Source organism: Maylandia zebra, linkage group LG2 (genome assembly GCF_041146795.1).
Source record: "Maylandia zebra isolate NMK-2024a linkage group LG2, Mzebra_GT3a, whole genome shotgun sequence".
NCBI lineage: Eukaryota > Metazoa > Chordata > Actinopteri > Cichliformes > Cichlidae > Maylandia > Maylandia zebra.
The window spans coordinates 2,917,379-2,938,911 of NC_135168.1; the positions used below are offsets into that span (position 1 = coordinate 2,917,379).

The window sequence follows — 21,533 nt, forward strand, 5'->3', positions numbered from 1 at the left end:
CATATTGCAGCCACAGAAATTCTTTTGTCCATGAAACCATAAAGCTGCACTTTCTTTTTGCCTTATAGTCTGATTTGTCATAACTTTTCCGTTTTGTGGTAAGCTTTTCTTTGGCTGTCACTTCTTCACCCTGACCTGTCTTATTTGGCTCAGCAGAACTAAAATACATATCCTGCTGCATTTACACACGGACTCACATAACGGTCAGCGATTCTCTGCGCCATCAACCTCTTACATGTTTAACCCTTGGAGATCCTTAAAAAAGACATCCACCTTTGCTTTTAATGGACATAAATGTCCATTCCCCAAAAAGTGCTATAAAAACTTTATATATTCATATTTTTTTCCACTTTAAATTGGTCAGTCTTTTAAAACTACTTCTCCCTGAAATATTCATATAAAGTTTTAATTATATTTTCGTTGTTTTAAATCCTAGTTTTATTACATGAGCGTCCTGTTTTTTTAGCCCCAAAAAACAAAAAACTAAATATTTTCCAAAAAAAACATTTGAAGTAATATTTGTTTGTTATTATAATTAGGCCTTTAGATGGACCAAAGATTGGCACCAACATTCCTTTCGATCCACTTTTATTTTTTTTGCAGGAGCAGATTTAAAAAAAATGCATCCACCTTTATGCCTAAAGACAATTCCCCAAAAAGTGCTATAAAAACTTTATATATTCATATTTTTTTCCACTTTAAATTGGTCAGTCTTTTAAAACTACTTCTCCCTGAAATATTCATATAAAGTTTTAATTACATTTCGCGGATTTTAACCCTTTATATCCCGGTTTCGTCACATGAGCGCACTGCTTTTTTTGCCCCAAAAAACAAAAAACTTGAATATTTTCCAAAAAAAACATTTGAGGTAATATTCAATTGTTATTATAATTAGGCCTTTAGATGGACTAAAGATTGGCACCAACATTCATTTCGATCGCCTTTTTTTTTTTTTTTTTCAGGACCAGAAAATGGTCCCCAGGCGGCCAATGCTGCTGCTCTAGGCCGAAAGAAGTGCATCTTCCCGGGGTAAGTCGCGACGATCACCAGGGCACGATCACTGGGGACTCCTTTCTACAGCACACACCACGTGACAACCACCACGTCATTTCCTGTTGATTAAAAAAAAATGCACCCTCTCACGGCCCTAGGGACCGAAAATGGTCCCGCCCGATCAGCGGGCGAAGCCGCTGCTGCACGCCGGGAATCAGGCTTCCTTTCCCGCAGGTCTGTCTAAGCAGCCCGCTGTTTTCCAGCAGGGGTCAAATGTGAAGCAAGGGCGCCACCCGGTGGACAAATAAGAAAATTACAATTCTAAGGCCCCTAGTTCAAACTAAAACTAAATTTACACCACAATTATAAAATATAATTAAAAAGAAAATTCTTTGACAAATTTGGCTATATTCCACTCAACACAGTGAAAATGGTTTAAAATTAAAAATGCAAAATACCATAAATGTCCCTAAGGACCTCTGAGGGTTTTAAGCTGGGGGAGATTTCACTTGTCATGTTTGCATAGTAAGCTAACGATTAATAAGACGATGTCAGAGGAATTGGTGCGCAAATTATCATCACTCACAGATCAGTGCTGTCGCTCTCTATACACAGTTCGCACGATTGCAAAGTGAAAGCAAAAAACAAGCGCAAATTCAAACGCGATTTCAATATGTCACATATTGACAGTGGCTCACCGATGCTAATGACATAATTACCCAGCTACATCTCCGAAAGAATGCAAAAGCACTGACATATATTTTTCCTTCCTCTGACAGCCCGACGGGCAGGGCAGAGATAGATTTTGGTACCCTGACTGGAAAAATCGCTAGCCCCGGGACGTCGGGCTAGCGATATCGCAAGCCCTGTGGTTCGTAATGACACCTACCATATCAAGGTTGTCGACACCTCCTTTGCATTTGTTGTAATCTTCGATTATTACAGGCTTTCTCTTCCCTTCTTTGCTCACGTCTGGGCAGCGGTGTTTTGTGCTTAGTAGCAGCACATTCTTGCCCCGTCGGGGGATGTAAGACACAAGTGTGTGGGTGTTTGTAAAAGCGAAGATGGAGGAGAAGATCTCTCTCTTTTTTGCCTGGAGCAAATGAGGTGGAAGCTCAGGCTTGTTTTGGCGAATTGTGCCAACCAGGGCCATTTTCCTCTTGAGTAGCTCATCTGCCAGTGCACAGGAAGTGAAAAAATTATCACAGGTGACGACGTGTCCCTGGAGCCCCTCTGTCATGTCCAGGACCACCCTCATCCCCTGGTTGACTTCAACACGATCTGGAGCTGCTTTGCCCGTGTACACCTGCAGTCTCCATGCGTAGGATGTTTTGACATCACAGGCTGCCCAAATCTTGATACCATATTTGGCCGGCTTCTTTGGCATGTACTGCCTGAAGCTACACCTGCCTTTGAACGCGACGAGTTGTTCATCCACACAGAGATCTCTGTCTGGGCTGAACAGCATCTCCAGGCGGTGCGTCCACATATTCCAGACTTTGCGGAAGGGAGCCATCTTGTCAACACGGCGTGGGGGGCGGGATAGCTTATCATCGAACCGCAGTGCTCTGCTGATGTTCTGAAACCTCTTCTCGGACATCGTAGCCCGGAAAATGCTCCGTCCCCATTTTTCACTCCAGAGGCTCTTCGTTGATTCGTGTTTTGACCTGTAAACACCGGACAAAACGAGCAGCCCCACATAAGCCCGAAACTCCTCTGCGTCTATATCTCGCCAGCCGGGAATTTTGCGATTCCCATGCAGGTTTTTCATGGACACAATATGCTTCACGATCTCATCCGTTAGAAACAGCGCGAAGCTGGATATGGGGTCAACGATTCGGAGAGTGGCATAGCGTGTAGGTCCCGGGGTCAGACCAGTGGCTGCTGGGATGTAGCGGAACGTCTCAGCGTTTCTCTCCGTTTTCATCTCCGGCCACTGCTGTTTCATCAATTTTCTCTTCGCTTTCATCTTCATCCGAGTCGGAACTGGACCCCAGCTGCTCTGTTCCTGCCTCCGATACCTCCTCCTCTTCCTCCTCGTCCCCAGATTCCACGGGGGATAACGCGGAGCTATCCTCGTACTCAGAGTTCATGATGACTGACTGTTGTGATATTTTGATACCATGGTAGCATTTACAGGATATTGTTTTATTGTGATATTATACAGGAAAACTGTTACTCAATAAGGCCCATTTACTAGTTGTTTTTCTCTTTCTCTCTGACCCAAGAATTGATGTGTAAGAATCACAGGCTGGTACCCCAAGGTCGAAAATACCACAGAGACGAGACCACTTCCTTACTCCCATCCTCCCTTCCTTATCTTTTAGAAAAGAGCTTGTTAAAAAGCCAGGTGGTTTGTTTCAGAATTCACTAATGAAAGAACTCTGTATTCTATGTTTAGGAGTGTATTTTGCTGGGATGACCATAAATTGTAACTGAAGCTGAACTATACAAAGGATACTTCTCTGCTCACAAGGCAGGAAGACGTTTCCTTATTTGGTCTGTACCGGTTTGAACTGAGAACCTGCTGACACACGAACCTTTTTTTCCTCTATATAAGCTGTTTTGTACTGAATAAACCTTTGAGTTGGTTTGGGAAGGCAACCTGAAGCAGTCTGTGTTTCCTTGTTCTCCCAAGCTACTCCCGGCGCTGTAACTAACCCAGCTGAACAGCATACTTGAGCGTTACTTTGAATAATTAGGAATCTTATAAGGAAAGGACAAAACTCTGCTTATCGGTGCTCACGCCTTGGAGGGAAACCGGGACGGAGATTTTCTCTTCACTGGATATCACGGATATTTAAATAGATTTGCTTATGCGGCCAGGAGATCGTTTCTCTTGCCTTCCCTTTTGCCAGCACGTGCAGGACTAAACCGATTCAAAACTCTATCCGGTTAGTCGTCACGCATGGACCCTGCTTCCGGTCAGTCCAGCTAACGTAAAGCTACAAACATCTCTACTGTTTAGGCTACGTCCACACGTACACGGGTATTTTTAAAAACTGAGATTTTCCGTTTTCGTTTTAAAAAATAATCCCGTCCACACGTAAAGGCAGAAATGAAGGAAAACGCTGCTAGGAACATGCCAAACCAACAGGTGGCGATGTAGTCCTAACCGTGTAGAAATGTTGGCCAATCAGAAGTCTAGAAGCCTCGGCGGGAAAAAGTAAACAAAGCTGGGGCATAGAAGCAGAACCGAGTCATATGTGTTAAGGCAGCGTCCCCAACCCCCGGGCCTCGGACCGGTACCGGTCCGTGAGTCGTTTGGTACCGGGCCGCGAGAGTCGAGGCTCAGGTGTGAAATGTATAGTTTTCAGGGTTTTTAATTGGTCTTCAGCGTTATTTTGTTATCATTCTTATCGTTTACTCTGTTTTCCTGGGTCTTTTCACGTGTGTTATGAATAAATCTTCTTTTTTTTGGTACCGGTACTAGTTTTATTTTGTTGTGTTTATCCGCGACACCTTAAAGGCCGGTCCGTGAAAATATTGTCGGGCATAAACCGGTCCATGGCACAAAAAAGGTTGGAGACCGCTGTGTTAAGGGACAGTAACTGTGTGTGTATATGTGTCTTCAACCTTTCCCTCTCTCTGTCTGTAGTCCCAGCCTGCTTCAAAGTGGCCACCATCGTCCCTGTACCCAAATCCTCCACCATCTCCTCATTGAACGACTGGCGACCTGTAGCCCTGACCCCCATCGTAATTAAATGCTTCGAGAAGCTGGTCAGGGACTTCATCTGCTCTGCACTACCCGACTGACTGGACCCTCTACAGTTTGCATACCGCCACAACAGGACCACTGATGATGCCATAGCCCTGACACTACACACTGCCCTGTCACACCTGGAGAAGAGAGACACGTATGTGAGAATGCTGTTTGTAGATTACAGCTCAGCATTCAATACCATCGTTCCCTCGAAGCTGGACAGGAAACTGCAGGATCTAGGACTGAGCAGCTCCCTCTGCAGCTGGATCCTTAGCTTCCTGTCTGACAGACGCCAAGTGGTCAGACTGGGCAGCATCACCTCATCCCCCATCACACTGAACACTGGTGCTCCACAGGGGTGTGTACTGAGCCCTCTCCTGTACTCACTCTACACCTACGACTGCACAGCCACTAACAACTCCAACATCATTGTGAAGTTTGCGGACGACACTACAGTGGTGGGTCTTATCACCAACGGTGATGAGACGGCTTACAGGGAGGAGGTCAGCGCCCTGACCCACTGGTGTCAAGACAACCATCTCACCCTCAACGTCGCAAAGACAAAGGAGTTGATAGTGGACTTCCGGAGGTGCAGAGAAGTACACACCCCCATCACCATCAACGGCGCTGCTGTGGAGAGAGTGAGCAGCTTCCGGTTCCTTGGTGTACATCTGGCTGAGGATCTTACGTGGTCAGTACACACAAACAAAACAGTGAAGAAGGCGCAGCAGCGCCTCTTCTTTCTCAGGAGACTGAAAAGATTCCTCAGGACCTTCTATCAGTGTGCCATTGAGAGCATCCTCACTGGATGCATCACCACCTGGTATGGCAACAGCACCGCCTACAACTGCAAAGCTCTCCAGCGAGTCGTGCGGTGCTCTGAACGGATAATTGGAGGTGAGCTTCCCTCCCTCCAGAACATCTACAGGAAGCGCTGCCTGAGGAAAGCAGGGAGGATCATCAAGGACTCCAGTCACCCCAGCCATAAACTGTTCAGACTGCTTCCATCAGGAAGGAGGTTCTGCAGCATCCGGTCCCGTACCAGCAGACTGAGAGACAGCTTCTTCCACCAGGCCATCAGACTGCTGAACACGTCATAGACACCTCAGCTTCACTACTGGAACTTCAACATTATGCACTCCATACTGTACAGTAATGCCACTGTTTTGCACATGTCTCAACTCTGTATATTTTATATATTTTATTTATTGTTTACTCTATTTAATTTGTAAAATATGTGTATACACACACACACACACACACACACACACACACACAGAAAAATATTTAGTATACACATCCAGAAATGCATATACTATTATATATTGTACATATATTTATTAGTTTCAGATGTAGCCATTCTTGTATTTTGCTTGTTTACATTATTGTATTTTGCACAACTCTGTTGCTTGTGAAGCTCGCACACAAGAATTTCACTCATATATGCTGTACCAATGTACCTGCACATGTGATGTGACAATAAAAGTGATTTGATTTGATTTGATTTTGGTTATATGTAAGCATATAAACACTGCAGAGAGTACAAGTAACAGTAACAGTATTGTCGAAATTCATTTCACCGAAACAATAACGTGGCGCACTGTGTGACGTCAAAAAAGGCGCACACCTTTCAAAAATATCCACCCTGGCCAGAGTTTTTAAAAATCTCAGTTTTCAGTGACCAAAAACGGCATTTACGTGTGGGCGAGGGTGTAAAGAAAATAGAAAAATCTGCGTTTTAAAAATTACCCGGGTACATGTGGACGTAGCCTTAGACTGGTATTTTTGAAAACAGAGATTTTCCGTTTTCGTTTTTTTTTAAAAAAAATCCCGTCCACACGTGCAGTTTTGAGAAAAATATCTCAGTCCACGTGTAACCCCCCCTCCAAACAAACAAAAACAAAGGCAAATGCTGTAAGGAGCATGCCAAAGCAACAGGTGGCGATATAATCCTAACCTTGCAGAAATGTTGGCCAATCCGAAGTCTTGAAGCCAGGGCGGGAAAGCATAAACAAAGACGGTGGAACTGAAAGAGTTAGTACAAAAAGAAAGAACAGTCATTGAAGGATTTGAACCAAAGGCAAAAAATAGTGTAACAATGGTTAAATGTTATTTTACAGTGACATGTTGGTTATCTCTGCACACTGTTGTTATTTCTTTAAGATACATGTTTGGTTGTGCTGCAGGAAAAAGGGAGTTAATGTGTGCAGGAAGGGGAGGGGGTCCTTGTTGTTGTGTGACTGTGCGGGGCTGAAGTGAGGGGTTGTACGAGGGCACTCTTCCCGGAGTTAACGGCCCGTTTGCCTGTGTTACCGAATAAACGGACAAAATGAGATCCAACCGTCTGGTTCTTGCGAACGTTACACTGGTGTCAGAAGTGAAGAAGAAAAAAAAAAACGCAGAAAACGCCCGACACCCTGTTGCTGGCGACGCTGACCGTGATGAGACACGAGGATGTTGCCGGACAAGATTAAGAAGGAGACGGAGGAGAGGGAGGTTCGCCCGCGCTCGCCTGCCCATAGAGTGAGGGAAACAGTGATGCGGCTGTCTGCTGAGCCTGGATTTTTTCGGGAACTTTTCGCACAGTCGCCGCGATTCCGGTGGGAGGGAGTCGACCTCGCTTGGCGCACCGTCACGTGATGTAAACAAGCATGGCGGCGCCCAGCAAGCTGCGGCGAATATAAAAACGCCTAAGTTCAGCGGCAAGACGCCATGGGAAGTGTTTATTGCACAGTTTGAGCTGTTAGCTGTTGCAGCTGGCTGGTCTGAGGAACATAAAGCTTTCCAATTGGCTTTGTGCCTGTGTGAGGATGCAGCTGCATGCCTGCTGCTGCTGACCGAGGAACAAAGGGGAGATTATGATGCTCTGGTTGGGGCACTTCAGAGACGTTTCGGGCAGTATAACCAACCAGTGCTGCTGAGGTCAGAGTTCCACAACAGACGCAGATTGCCAGGAGAGCCCCTTCGCATTTTGGCCCATGAAGTCGAGTGTCTTTGCCGGAGGGCGTATGACAGCATGCCACCATCAGTGCAGGCGGAGTTAGCTCGGGACCAGTTCCTGCAGGCCCAGAGCCCTAAAGAGCTCCGTATGCAAACTCAGCTTGCTCGACCGGCCACACTAAGTGCAGCCCTGGAGCTAGCGTTGGAGAGGGAGATGCTTGCAGGATCCTCTGGGGGCGCTGATGACACATGTGGTGAGGGCTATGTCAGCACCTGTGGAGCAGATGGAGATGCCAGCGGGCCTGAGCAGTTTGGTTCAGACGGCTTCTCGGCATTCGCCTTCCCCTCGGGCTGGACCACGCCGCCGACCACAGAGCTGCTGGGGATGTGGACAAGTCGGACACCTCATCAGGCAGTGCCCCAAGCTTGCAGCGGTTCAGGGAAACGCTCAAGGGCCCGTGTAGGTGGGAGTACACGGGCCAGGGAGATCGACATCCCCACACCACCGCCATTTCCACCTGGTGCGGTCATCGCTGTGGGCTGGACCCAGGTTGGCGACTTTTGCCATGTTCCAGTGATGATTGCGGGGGTGTCCTCTACGGCCCTTCTGGACACGGGGTCCAATGCAACGCTGGTCCGACCCGATGTCGTCCCAACCAGAGCTGCTGTGCAACCAACTAATGTGCGACTTAAGACTGTGACCGGTGATCTGGCCCCAATTAGAGGGAGGGGAGTGTTCCAGTTTAAGGTTGGGGACTTCGGTGTGCCTTATGCTGCCTGGGTGGCTGACGTGCAGGATGCCTGCATCCTTGGGCTGGTGGTGGTCAGAGGGCCCGATGGCGCCAGTGTCCGGCAGCCTCGCCTCTGTCAGTGCGCCCCAGGGTGGCTGTGGCTACAATGTAGCTTGCCATCACCAGTGTGTGAATGTGTGTGTGAATGGGTGGATGACTGGATATGTAAAGCGCTTTGGGGTCCTTAGGGACTAGTAAAGCGCTATATAAATACAGGCCATTTACCATTGGGCTGGATTTTTTGCGAGCCATTGGTGGTGTACTGGACTTAGGCAAAGGCTTCCTCATACTCCCTGATGGGAAGAAGGTGCAGCTTATTCCTCCCCCGGTCTGCCCAGCATCTGCCGCGGCGTCCACCTCCACCTCGGAGACCCCCGCAGACCCGCCAGCAGAACAGCAAGCGGGGGAGGAGGAGAGGCTCTCAGCAGTGAGGAGCATCTGGTCAAAGAACTGTGAGGGGCTGACTCCACAGCAGCAAGAGAGTCTATGGCAGGTACTAAGAGAGTTTAGTGACATTTTTGCCCTGAAAGAAAGTGATGTTGGCTTGACACACTTGGTAGAGCACGTCATTGAGACCGGGGATGCCCAGCCTATTAAAGTGCGCCCCCGCCGCCTGCCCCTGGCTCATGAGGAGGCTGCTGACAGAGAGTTGTGTGAAATGATGAAGGCGGGCATCATAGAGCCATCTGATAGCCCGTGGGCCTCCGCTGTGGTGATGGTGCCTAAGAAAAAAAGCCCAAGGATGCGTTTCTGTGTGGACTACAGACCACTCAACAAAGTGACGAAAAAGGACTCTTACCCTCTTCCCAGGATTGATGAGTCTCTCAATTTAGTAGCTGGATCCTCCTGGTTCTCCACCCTGGACCTGCGGAGTGGCTACTGGCAGATGCCACTGGCCCCTGAATCCAGACCGAAGACAGCCTTCTGCACTAACAGGGGACTATGGCAGTTCAAAGTCCTGAGCTTTGGTCTTTGCAACGCTCCTGCTACCTTCGAGAGGCTTATGGACAGTGTGCTGGCTGGCGTCCCACAGCAACGGTGTCTGGTTTACCTGGATGATCTTCTAGTACACGGGAGCTCCTTTGATGCTGCCCTGGATGCCCTGAGACAAGTGTTGGGGAGGGTAGCGGCTGCAGGCCTGAAGCTGCATCCCGACAAGTGCCACTTCATGAGGAGGGAGGTGGAGTTTCTGGGCCACAAGCTGGGTCATGAGGCAATCAGCACTTTGGAGGAAAAAATTCACACCATTACTGAGTGGCCCACACCAGCAGACCATAACAGCTCAAAAGCTTCCTAGGACTGGCGTCTTATTACAGGAGGTTTGTGAAGGGCTTTTCCTCTATAGCTGCACCCCTCTTCCGCCTGCTGCAGAAGGACCACAACTTCATCTGGACTGTCAGCAGGCATTCAACACCCTCCGCAGATCGCTGACAGAGTCCCCAGTCCTTGCCCCCCCTGACCCCACCCTGCTTTTTGTCCTGGACACTGACGCAAGTAATGTGGGGCTGGGAGCTGTGTTGTCGCAGGTTGGGCCGGAAGGTGAGAAGGTGGTGGCGTACTTCAGCCGGGTCCTGAACAGGAGTGAGCGGCGCTACTGTCTCACACGACGAGAGCTGCTGGCCGTGGTGGCAGGGGTGAGACACTTTAAGTACTACCTGTGCGGCACATCATTTGTTATCAGAACTGATCATGCTGCCCTCCAGTGGCTGATGTCTTTCAGGGAGCCAGAGGGACAGGTGGCTCGCTGGCTGGAGGAGCTCCAAGCCTTCAATTTCACTGTGGAACACAGAGCAGGGACGCACCATTCTAACGCAGACGCCCTCTCTCGCCGCCCATGTGCTGCAGCTGGCTGCCGTTACTGTGAGAAGCGAGATGAGATAGAGCGGGAACTTACAACAATAGACGGAGCAACACAGCTCGCCTGCAGGGCTCTTCTGGTGGTGGATGCAGCGGAGTGGAGGGCACGGCACGAACAAGACACTGACCTGCTGCCAGTCCTGCAGTGGCTGGAGAGGGAGGAGCAACCCCTTTGGGAGTGGTCACTGGGTTTTCCATCTGTACCAGGGGGCTGTGGGCCAAGTTTGCAGCTCTCAGGCTGAAGGAGGGGGTGTAGGAGCGTGCTTGGAAGGATCCTGCCACAGGGGAGGAGAGGTGGCAGGTTGTGGTGCCAAGGTCGCTGAGGTCAGCTGTGCTGGAAGCCTGCCATGGGAGCGCTGGCTCCGGCCACTTTGGGGTCTCCAAGACCCTCCGCCGCCTCCGCCAGGGCTACTACTGGGGTCAGCAGTGGAGGGATGTGGAGGACTTTTGCCGCAGCTGTGATGCATGTTCCTCGCACAAAGGGCCACAGGACCAGTCCCGGGCGCAGCTTCAGCAGCAACCAGCAGGAGCCCCAATGGAGCGAGTAGCTGTGGACGTCATGGGCCCATTTCCTCGCACAGACAGAGGAAACCGCTATGTCCTTGTGGCCATGGACTATTTTACCAAGTGGCCGGAAGCATATGCCATCCCAGATCAGGAGGCTGAGACTGTCGCTGATGTATTAGTGGAGGGGATGTTCAGCCGCTTTGGAACAGCAGAGACCCTCCACAGTGACCAGGGGCGTAACTTTGAGTCCAAGGCATTTGCTGCCATGTGTGAACGCCTTGGGACTAAGAAAACCCGCACCACCCCACTTCACCCCCAAAGCAATGGACTGGTGGAAAGGTTTAACAGGACGCTGGCCCAGCAGCTAGCCATCCTTACCTCAGAACACCAACGGGACTGGGACTACCATTTTCCCCTTATCCTCATGGCCTACAGGTCGGCAGTGCAAGACTCCACCCAATGTACGCCTGCCCTGCTCATGTTAGGGAGAGAGCTGAGAACTCCTGCAGAGTTGGCTTTTGGGAAGCCCCCGGATGCGCCAGAGGCACCACCAGGCCGGGACTACGCAAGGAATCTGCAGGACCGGCTGGATTCTGCACATTCCTACGCCCGGGAGCAGCTGGCGAAGGCAGGCCTGCGCCAAAAGAGGAATTATGACATCACCACTAAGGGGAGGCACTTCCGTGCTGGGGAGCTGGTGTGGGTCTACAGCAAAAAGAAGAAAGGACGGTGTCCTAAACTGGATAGCAGCTGGGTGGGGCCCTGCAGCGTCCTGGAGCGAGTGGGGGAAGTTGTTTACAGGGTGCAGTTGCCTCCTAGAGGGAGGAAAGTGGCGCTGCACAGAGACCGGATGGCCCCCTACAGAGGGCAGTCCCTCCCCTCCTTCCCTGAGGGACGTGTACAGAGCTCCCATGACCCTGCACAGAGGGACCCCCGGCCGGAGCTGCGTTCCCCTCCCTCGGACTCTTCACCTCAAAGCCCCGAAGCTCCGTGTACACCCCAGGGGCTCAGGAGGTCAAGGGGGGAACGTAGGCAACTACCCCGCCTCAGAGACTGTGTTGTTCCCTCGGGGACGAGGAACTTATTGCTGGGGGGGCAGTGTAACGATGGTTAAATGTTATTTTACAGTGACATGTTGGTTATCTCTGCACACTGTTGTTATTTCTTTAAGATACATGTTTGGTTGTGCTGCAGGAAAAAGGGAGTTAATGTGTGCAGGAAGGGGAGGGGGTCCTTGTTGTTGTGTGACTGTGCGGGGCTGAAGTGAGGGGTTGTACGAGGGCACTCTCCCCAGAGTTAACGGCCTGTGTTACCGAATAAACGGACAAACTGAGATCCAACCATCTGGTTCTTGCGAACGTTACAATAACATGAGCAAAAAAGGGCAGTCATGATTACAAAATAGGGAGGTTTCTTTTTTTTTTAACATAGATTAAACTCGTTAAATAAAACAACAAGTTTATGTCTGTGAAGGTTCTCAGTCATCCAGGTCATCGTAGTCAAAGGAGCTTGCAAAGAAAAGCGTCTGGACTTCTTTAAGTTACTTGAAGACGTTTCACCTCTCATCCGAGAAGCTTCTTCAGTTCTAAGGTCAATCTGGGACTCTCCACCATTTGATCTTAGAACTGAAGAAGCTTCTCGGATGAGAGCTGAAACGTCTTCAAGTAACTTAAAGAAGTCCAGACGCTTTTCTTTGCAAGCTCTTTTGACAACAAGTTTATGGGCTTTCATGTTATTCACAAGTTTCAGCAATTTAGCCCAGAGTTTAAAGTCATTCAGCCATCTGTTTATACATGGTTTAGCTTTTAAGTATCTGCATTTGTGAATAAAAATTTTTCCCATTAACAAAAACGTCCTAATCAACAGGTCAAAATCTGCATTCTCAGCAAATATTCCAAATTTTATTACTGTCACCGTCAAATGCGGTAACTGAATTCTCCTGGACTGTAGCCAGCTCCACATGTCAGTCCAGAAGGAGTGCACTGATTCACAGTAGAAAAACAAGTGATCCAGACTTTCAATATCATTTTCACAAAATATGCATGCGTTCACATCTACGTTAAATTTCCGTCTTAAGAATTCATTGGTTGGATAAATCTCATTTATGATTTTAAAGTGAACCTCTTTTACTTTAGGAGAAAGAGGAAGTGAAATATACTTTTTTCTTATCGCCTTAACCTCCATGGTCTCAAATTCTTTAAGGATATAATTTCTTTTAACCGGATTAGGGCAAATTTCATTTATCAAAATATTCCTGATCACTTTGTTTGTAAACCTGCTGTCACCAAATTCAACTCCAGCTATGCAGAGCTGTCTCAGTCCAGGAGAAATTTTAGAGTGCACAATATCTTCTTTTATCATTGATCTCAAAGGGACTGGGATGGCTTTCACTAGGGATTTATATCTCTTAGCAGTACATCTTACATCAAATTTCTCACAAAACGTCTCATGTATTAATAAGACCCCATTATCATCCGTAAAATGAGCTACAGCCCAAATCCCTTTAGATCTCCATTCATCCATGTACACAGATTTCCTACACAAACGGATATACCTGTTGTTCCATATAGGGGTATTGTGAGGAGTAAAGTTATGTTTATAGATTAATTTCCAGTAGAGAAGGACCTGCTGATGGAAACCTGAGAGTTTAACATGTAACGAACTGCAAAGTCACAACGTAACAAAAAGTCTATTCCACCCAAGATTATATATAGATTTAATTAGTTTTGGAGATATGGGCAGAGAAAAGGCTGGATAGATTAGTCTGGACAGACTGTCCATTTTGGTTAGCAAGATTCTCCCAAACAGAGTTATGTCCATTTGCAGCCACCTGTTTAAAATAGACTTACACTTTTCTATATTGGCACAGATATTCTTATTTTCTGTTGATGTCTTATCCTTGCAAATTACAATGCCCAGATACTTCACCTCTTTTTTGATCTGTATATTATTTATTGCTTGCAGGGGACACTCGTGCAGAGCTAGAATTTCGCATTTATTAATATTCAGCTGTAGGCCAGAAGCTTTGGAGAAGTGGTTGATCACCTCTAAGGCTAAAGGAATCTGGTCCTCATTTTTTAAAAACAGGGTGGTATCATCTGCCAGCTGACTGATTATTATCTGTTCACCCATCACAGTTAACCCGTCAATGTGACTGTTTTTAATCAAAATAGACAACAGCTCAGCAACCATGAGGAACAGAAGTGGTGAGCTGCTACATCCCTGCCTTATCCCTCTATTAACCTCAAACCTTGAACATGTACCATGTTAAAGCAAAACAGAGCTGTTAATGTCATTATATAGCATCTCTATAACATTGATAAATTCCTCTCCAAAACCAAAAGACTGCAGAGTTTTAAATATGAACGTATGTTCAACTGAGTCAAATGCTTTGTAAAAATCCAAGAACAAGATGTATCCTCTCTCTTGGATTATTTCACTGTACTCAAGGAGGTCCAAAACCAGCCTAATATTGTTATGCATTAGTCTTCCTTTCAAAAAACCTGATTGTGTTTCACTGATAATGTTTGAGATGCCTTTCTTTAGCCTCTCAGCTACAGCTCCAGACAGGATCTTATAGTCAGTGTTTAGTAAGGTGATGGGTCTTAAATTGTCTAAAATTCTTTTATCCTTACCCGATTTAGGGATCAGGGTTATCAACCCTTGTTTCATGCTTGGCATCAGATCTTTTTTCTCTATCCATTCCTTTAATGCATCAAACAATAAAGTTCTTAGGTCCTTCCAGAAGAATTTATAAAAATTAGTAGTGAGTCAGAACAATAATAACAAATATAAAACATCAAACAGAGAATGTGCAGCGGTACTGCAAAGAAAAGAGAGGGGTGCGAGACATTGAATAATCAAACAAAGACATTAAACATATTACAAATAGATGGTTTTTAAAGGTTTTTTGGTGTGAGAAGAAAGGATTGTATTCACATAGAGTTCAACTTCTTTCCTGAAGGTGAAAAAGTTTGGCTTCTTACTTGAGAACTAAAAAGCATTCGAGTCTTTCCTACTAGAGTCAGTATAGCCAAATAGCACATTTTGGTAAAAAAGCACAAAATCCGATAAGACATCGCATAGAAGCAGAACTGAGTCGTACATGTGACAGACAGTGAGGTGGAATTATTCCTCAATATCACACTGGAATATGAAACAGCAAAACAAAACAAAACAAGAAAACGTGGACTGGGAGACTTGTCAGGGGAAATAAGGTTAGCCTACCATACATGTATAAACGAATGCCCTACTGTATTTCAGTAGCCCAATTATAGATGCCTTTAGCACCTTTAGGTTTGACCTAGTAATGATACAGCTCGGCTTCATTTCTTTAACTACTGTGTAGCTTAACCTACACGAAGTCATCATAATGACAGATTTATATTCATCTGAATCTGCAGTGTAACTGTGTTGGTGTTGAATCCCTACCTCAAGAATGTTGTAGAGTTAAAAGTATAGGAAAAGAGAACACTTAACCTAAAATATTTAAGTGTAGCACTTAAGTAAATATTAATCTTGGTATTCCACCACTGATTTATTTTTAACATTTATTGTGGTTAATTAGTTTTTCATTGTTTTATTCTACCTTTTGTCAAGGCAAAACTCAAGGGCCACAGACAGGACAGACTTGAAAGAAGACTTTCAACTGAAACACATTTGCGTAATGTTGCAGAGGTGGACATACAGATGAAGAAAAGAATTCTGGATATGATGGAGACATCTGAGAGGCGAGCTTCTGAACATCACAGTAAATTATAAGTCACTCTTGAGAGACAAGTTCAGTTGCAGATGGATTTTTACTGCTAAGACAAGTCATGCATCCACCACCACAACCTTTCAACCTGCCACCACACCATGGTGGGCACATCTATGCATGTGCACCACCACCACACGCTGTACCTGGCTCATTTCCACCCAACAGTACCATAACTGAGCTGCCAAGCAGCACACCCTACCCACCCCTACCTTTGCAGGGAGCAGGGCAATTTTTCTTCACACAAGCACTTTTGGAGGATGATATTTGAAATAATCTGCATCGTTACCTATGCTGGGAAATTAATAACTTATGTTGGGAGCTTTTGGGGCTGCATCTGTATGCTCAACTGTAGACATGTTAAATGTTTTCTATTAGCTATTATGCAGCTCAAATCCTTTGTTCAAAACAGCACTTTGACTTTGACTTAAGTGTAAGAGGTCTTCCTCCAAATAATCAGACCCAACCAATATAACCCCTTCAATAAAATTATCTTATCTTACATAAATAGGCTGTTGATCTTCTTTACTCATTTCAGTTATTACCAACAAAATAGTTGCATGTTTAATCATCTGGGAATTTACCCAGATTTATTTATTTAGACAGAGATCTTAACCCCCCCCCCCCCCAATGTTCAGCACAAAGTTACACCGATGCATGTTCAGGATCACAGTGCATAGATTGTGAAGTGTCACATATCCTGACTTACAATTTCTGTAGATATAACCGTTTATATCCCTCTCCAGGCAGGCGTTGCCGATTTGCAACAGTTAAAAAACGAACACCCTGATTACCCCACATACATATTTTATTAGTTTTTTTTTACTCAGAAGTACCACTGCTGGACTTGGTTGTGCATTACCAACGAAAAGTTTAATTTGAGCCTGAGAGGGATATCAGTGATGTCATGCAATCTAGTCTGTGTGTCTGTCCTTTTCCTGCTGAATTACTTCAGTGACTGTAATCTATCATGTCCCCGCGGGGTCCTTCGCATATAGGTGTAACATAGAATCAGCCAATCAAATCGCAGCTTTTCAGCCAGTGTAAAAAATTATATATATTTTTTGCACTGAATCATCTGAGCGCAGGTGCCCAACCTGGCAAAGATGCCCAACGGATTTACTTTACCAAATGGGTCATCGCGGCCTTACCGTATTGGTCCATTTGATTGACCTTGGTCTTTATTGTTTATTTTATTTTCACTTGCTACACACGGGACAAACATGATAAATCAACAACTGACAATGACTAATTAATATTAAAATCTGTAACATAATGTTTGGAGTTTAGTCTGTTACTGTTGCTATTTTTACCATTTCTTCTTGGAGCAACTGTAACCCACATTATTTCCTTAGGGATTAATAAAGTATTCTGATTCTGATTGTTTCAGGATGACCTGCCATCATCCAATCACACATCTGCTTACCTGCATCTGTTGCTCGCTTCTCACTTTTCGCGTATAGAATTTCGAAAAAAACATCGGTGCAAATTATAAGTCTGTATCATGATGTCTGGTGTTTTCGTGTTTGTTGTTTTGTTTTTATTTTCTTTTATTTTGCGAGTTGGTTATTAGACGCTGCCCCAGCCGGTCAGAGACTCCCCCGCCGCCCCGCCCTCTCCTCCCTGAGCCGCAAGCAGCAGGCGCACCTCGCAAACGGAGGGCGCCCTTACTCCCAGCAAATGGGCGATAGAAAACCGATCGGTGCCTGTGACATCCCCGTTATGCGCTGGCATGACGTCGGGGCAGCATGAGTGCGAGCATTTTTTTTTGCCGGTGCCGGTGATGCCGCCCCTCACCACGATGCCGCCCCGGGCAACTGCCCGTATCAAAAACAGCTTCTGGTGGCCGGTATTGACAACTAACTCTTATGACTGTCTTGCTTCTCCGTAGCGTGTTTGGCATTTTTTAACCTTTATTTTTAAAAAATAAAATTTTTTCCATAAAATACATTTCGAGAAAGATTTCACTGCTATTATAATTAGGCCTTTAGATTGGCACCAAGGTTGATTTTGATTCATCATTATTTTTTTTGCAGGGGCACAGTAAATGTAATAATCATAACCTATAATGGTATATGATGTTTTTCACTTTTTCCACACTAAATGTTTATTACCTTGCTAACGTAAATAAAATTACAAGCTCAGTTTGAACTAGAAAAACATTTATTTTAGAAAGATAAACATGAACATTTATGTTGTTGGGGATGGGGAGAGAGACAGACAGGGAGAGAGGTAGTATGTGTCTGGGTGTGAGAGTCCTGCTCAGACGGCGCAGTCGTTACAAATGGACACACTGTGGTCCTTGCATGTATGCTTCTCACATTTGCAGCAGGTGTTGAAAACTCTTCTTTTGTCTTTGCAAAGTTCGCACTGCCTCCTGCCCTTAAATTGAATGATGGGAGCGGTCCATGAAGCCGCTGCAGTCAGATTTGTGACTACTGCTGCAGCGGCTGATGAGCGAGGAAGGCGCCCTCTCTTTGCTATGTGTGGGTTCACCAGCATTTCTCCCACTTCTTCAATGAAGACCCTCCGTCTGTGTCCTTTCTGCTTCGGCCAGGATGACTCGATTAATGTCCACAGGACGTAGGCATTGTAAAGTGAAACATCAAGGACGTTGTGGAAGAGGGCCATTGGCCAGTAATTTGTTCTCCTCCTGCAGGAGTAGGTGCCAACAACCTAACAAAAAAAGAAGCATAAAACATACATATATATTAGACATGAATATGAGCAAGAATGAATAAATATATGCATAACTGGTTCGTAATGACACCTACCATATCAAGGTTGTCGACACCTCCTTTGCATTTGTTGTAATCTTCGATTATTACAGGCTTTCTCTTCCCTTCTTTGCTCACGTCTGGGCAGCGGTGTTTTGTGCTTAGTAGCAGCACATTCTTGCCCCGTCGGGGGATGTAAGACACAAGTGTGTGGGTGTTTGTAAACGCGAAGATGGAGGAGAAGATCTCTCTCTTTTTTGCCTGGAGCAAATGAGGTGGAAGCTCAGGCTTGTTTTGGCGAATTGTGCCAACCAGGGCCATTTTCCTCTTGAGTAGCTCATCTGCCAGTGCACAGGAAGTGAAAAAATTATCACAGGTGACGACGTGTCCCTGGAGCCCCTCTGTCATGTCCAGGACCACCCTCATCCCCTGGTTGACTTCAACACGATCTGGAGCTGCTTTGCCCGTGTACACCTGCAGTCTCCATGCGTAGGATGTTTTGACATCACAGGCTGCCCAAATCTTGATACCATATTTGGCCGGCTTCTTTGGCATGTACTGCCTGAAGCTACACCTGCCTTTGAACGCGACGAGTTGTTCATCCACACAGAGATCTCTGTCTGGGCTGAACAGCATCTCCAGGCGGTGCGTCCACATATTCCAGACTTTGCGGAAGGGAGCCATCTTGTCAACATGGCGTTGGGGGCGGGATAGCTTATCATCGAACCGCAGTGCTCTGCTGATGTGGTGAAACCTGTTCTCGGACATCGTAGCCCGGAAAATGCTCCGTCCCCATTTTTCACTCCAGAGGCTCTTCGTTGATTCGTGTTTTGACCTGTAAACACCGGACAAAACGAGCAGCCCCACATAAGCCCGAAACTCCTCTGCGTCTATATCTCGCCAGCCGGGAATTTTGCGATTCCCATGCAGGTTTGTCATGGACACAATATGCTTCACGATCTCATCCGTTAGAAACAGCGCGAAGCTGGATATGGGGTCAACGATTCGGAGAGTGGCATAGCGTGTAGGTCCCGGGGTCAGACCAGTGGCTGCTGGGATGTAGCGGAACGTCTCAGCGTTTGTGGGAGACCAAGATATTTTTCCATTTTTTGACGTCCATGCTGCTTCATCAATTTTCTCTCCGTTTTCATCTCCAGCCGCTGCTGCTTCATCAATTTTCTCTTCGCTTTCATCTTCATCCGAGTCGGAACTGGACCCCAGCTGCTCTGTTTCTGCCTCCGATACCTCCTCCTCTTCCTCCTCGTCCCCAGATTCCACGGGGGATAACGCGGAGCTATCCTCGTACTCAGAGTTCATGATGACTGGATATCACGGATATTTAAATAGATTTCCTTATGCGGCCAGGAGATCGTTTCTCTTGCCTTCCCTTTTGCCAGCACGTGCAGGACTAAACCGATTCAAAACTCTATCCGGTTAGTCGTGACGCATGGACCCTGCTTCCGGTCAGTCCAGCTAACGTAAAGCTACAAACATCTCTACTGTTTAGGCTACGTCCACACGTACACGGGTATTTTTGAAAACAGAGATTTTCCGTTTCCGTTTTAAAAAAATCCCGTCCACACGTGAAGTTTTGAGAAAAATATCTCAGTCCACGCGTAACCCCCCCTCCAACAAAACAAAAACAAAGGCAAACGCTGTAATGAGCACGCCAAAGCAACAGGTGGCGATATAATCCTAACCTTGCAGAAATGTTGGCCAATCGGAAGTCTTGAAGCCAGGGCGGGAAAGCATCAACAAAGACGGTGGAACTTTTTTTTACTTCCAACTTTATTTCTTAAGAACAATAACAACAAATATAAAAAGTTTGGCTTCTTACTTGAGAACTAAAAAGCATTCGAGTCTTTCCTACTAGAGTCAGTATAGCCAAATAGCACATTTAGGTAAAAAAGCACAAAATCCGATAAGACATCGCATAGAAGCAGAACTGAGTCGTACATGTGACAGACAGTGAGGTGGAATTATTCCTCAATATCACACTGGAATATGAAACAGCAAAACAAAACAAAACAAGAAAACGTGGACTGGGAGACTTGTCAGGGGAAATAAGGTTAGCCTACCATACATGTATAAACGAATGCCCTACTGTATTTCAGTAGCCCAATTATAGATGCCTTTAGCACCTTTAGGTTTGACCTAGTAATGATACAGCTCGGCTTCATTTCTTTAACTACTGTGTAGCTTAACCTACACGAAGTCATCATAATGACAGATTTATATTCCTCTGAATCTGCAGTGTAACTGTGTTGGTGTTGAATCCTGTGATATTATTCTGTTATTATATGTTACCTTATATATGTAATCAAAGTAGTTGAATTAGAATACTGCTGTAGATCATATTATACCCTTTAAAATAGAGTGTGTGATCTGTATGTAGTTTAGTTCTCATTATACTTTTGAGTTAACAGAACACATTCACATATTAGTTCATTAGATAAATGTGCATCACTCTGTATCCTTGATCTGCTGGGAATGTGTTACACTGTTTTCTTGACATGCTTAATTGTTGAATCATGAAGAGAAGATTGTAAGCAGGAGACTCTGTGTCTAAAGACAGGGGAGATAGACAGACCACATTCCACACCCCCACCTTACAGAAAGCAGAGAAACAACTGCCGAGGTCATAACTTAGGCGCTGTAACAGAGAAAAAATGTGATGTTTTGGCTTTTACGACTAGCTGGGGGCCACTAGAGACTATAAAAAGCTGAGCAACCCGTCACCATTTTGAGACATGTGCCTGACCCTCTGGTAGCATCTCTCCCGTCCGGACGTTGTAATGCTCTTATTGTTGAATTGTATGGAAATAAATGATTGTTGATTGAGCATTGATACACCGAGTATTGTCCTTCCTTCAGCCCAAAGATTCAAAGAACTGCGTATTTTCAACAATCCCTACCTCAAGAATGTTGTAGAGTTAAAAGTATAGGAAAAGAGAACACTTAACCTAAAATATTTAAGTGTAGCACTTAAGTAAATATTAATCTTGGTATTCCACCACTGATTTATTTTTAACATTTATTGTGGTTAATTCGTTTTTCATTGTTTTATTCTACCTTTTGTCAAGGCAAAACTCAAGGGCCACAGACAGGACAGACTTGAAAGAAGACTTTCAACTGAAACACATTTGCGTAATGTTGCAGAGGTGGACATACAGATGAAGAAAAGAATTCTGGATATGATGGAGACATCTGAGAGGCGAGCTTCTGAACATCACAGTAAATTATAAGTCACTCTTGAGAGACAAGTTCAG

The 21,533-nt window shown here is 45.8% G+C and overlaps 1 protein-coding gene across 1 annotated transcript; it reads right to left on the minus strand.

Annotated features, from left to right (window-relative positions):
- Positions 1 to 17,692: 17,692 nt before the first annotated feature.
- On the minus strand, positions 17,693 to 20,009 carry LOC112436298 (piggyBac transposable element-derived protein 4). The gene is made up of 2 exons (XM_024805773.2): positions 18,322 to 20,009; positions 17,693 to 18,223 (listed from the first exon to the last, which is right to left on the minus strand). The coding sequence occupies exons 1-2, from the start codon at positions 19,579 to 19,581 to the stop codon at positions 17,810 to 17,812; spliced, it is 1,674 nt and encodes a 557-aa protein (XP_024661541.2). The 5' UTR covers positions 19,582 to 20,009; the 3' UTR covers positions 17,693 to 17,809.
- Between the last annotated feature and the right edge of the window lie 1,524 nt (positions 20,010 to 21,533).

Excerpts from the sequence above, each read along its gene's own strand:
- LOC112436298 (XM_024805773.2), bottom strand. The coding sequence starts at position 19,581 with ATGAACTCTGAGTACGAGGATAGCTCCGCGTTATCCCCCGTGGAATCT. Across the intron at positions 18,224-18,321 it reads GTGTCGACAACCTTGATATG|GTTGTTGGCACCTACTCCTG; the intron begins GTAGGTGTCATT and ends TTTTTTTGTTAG.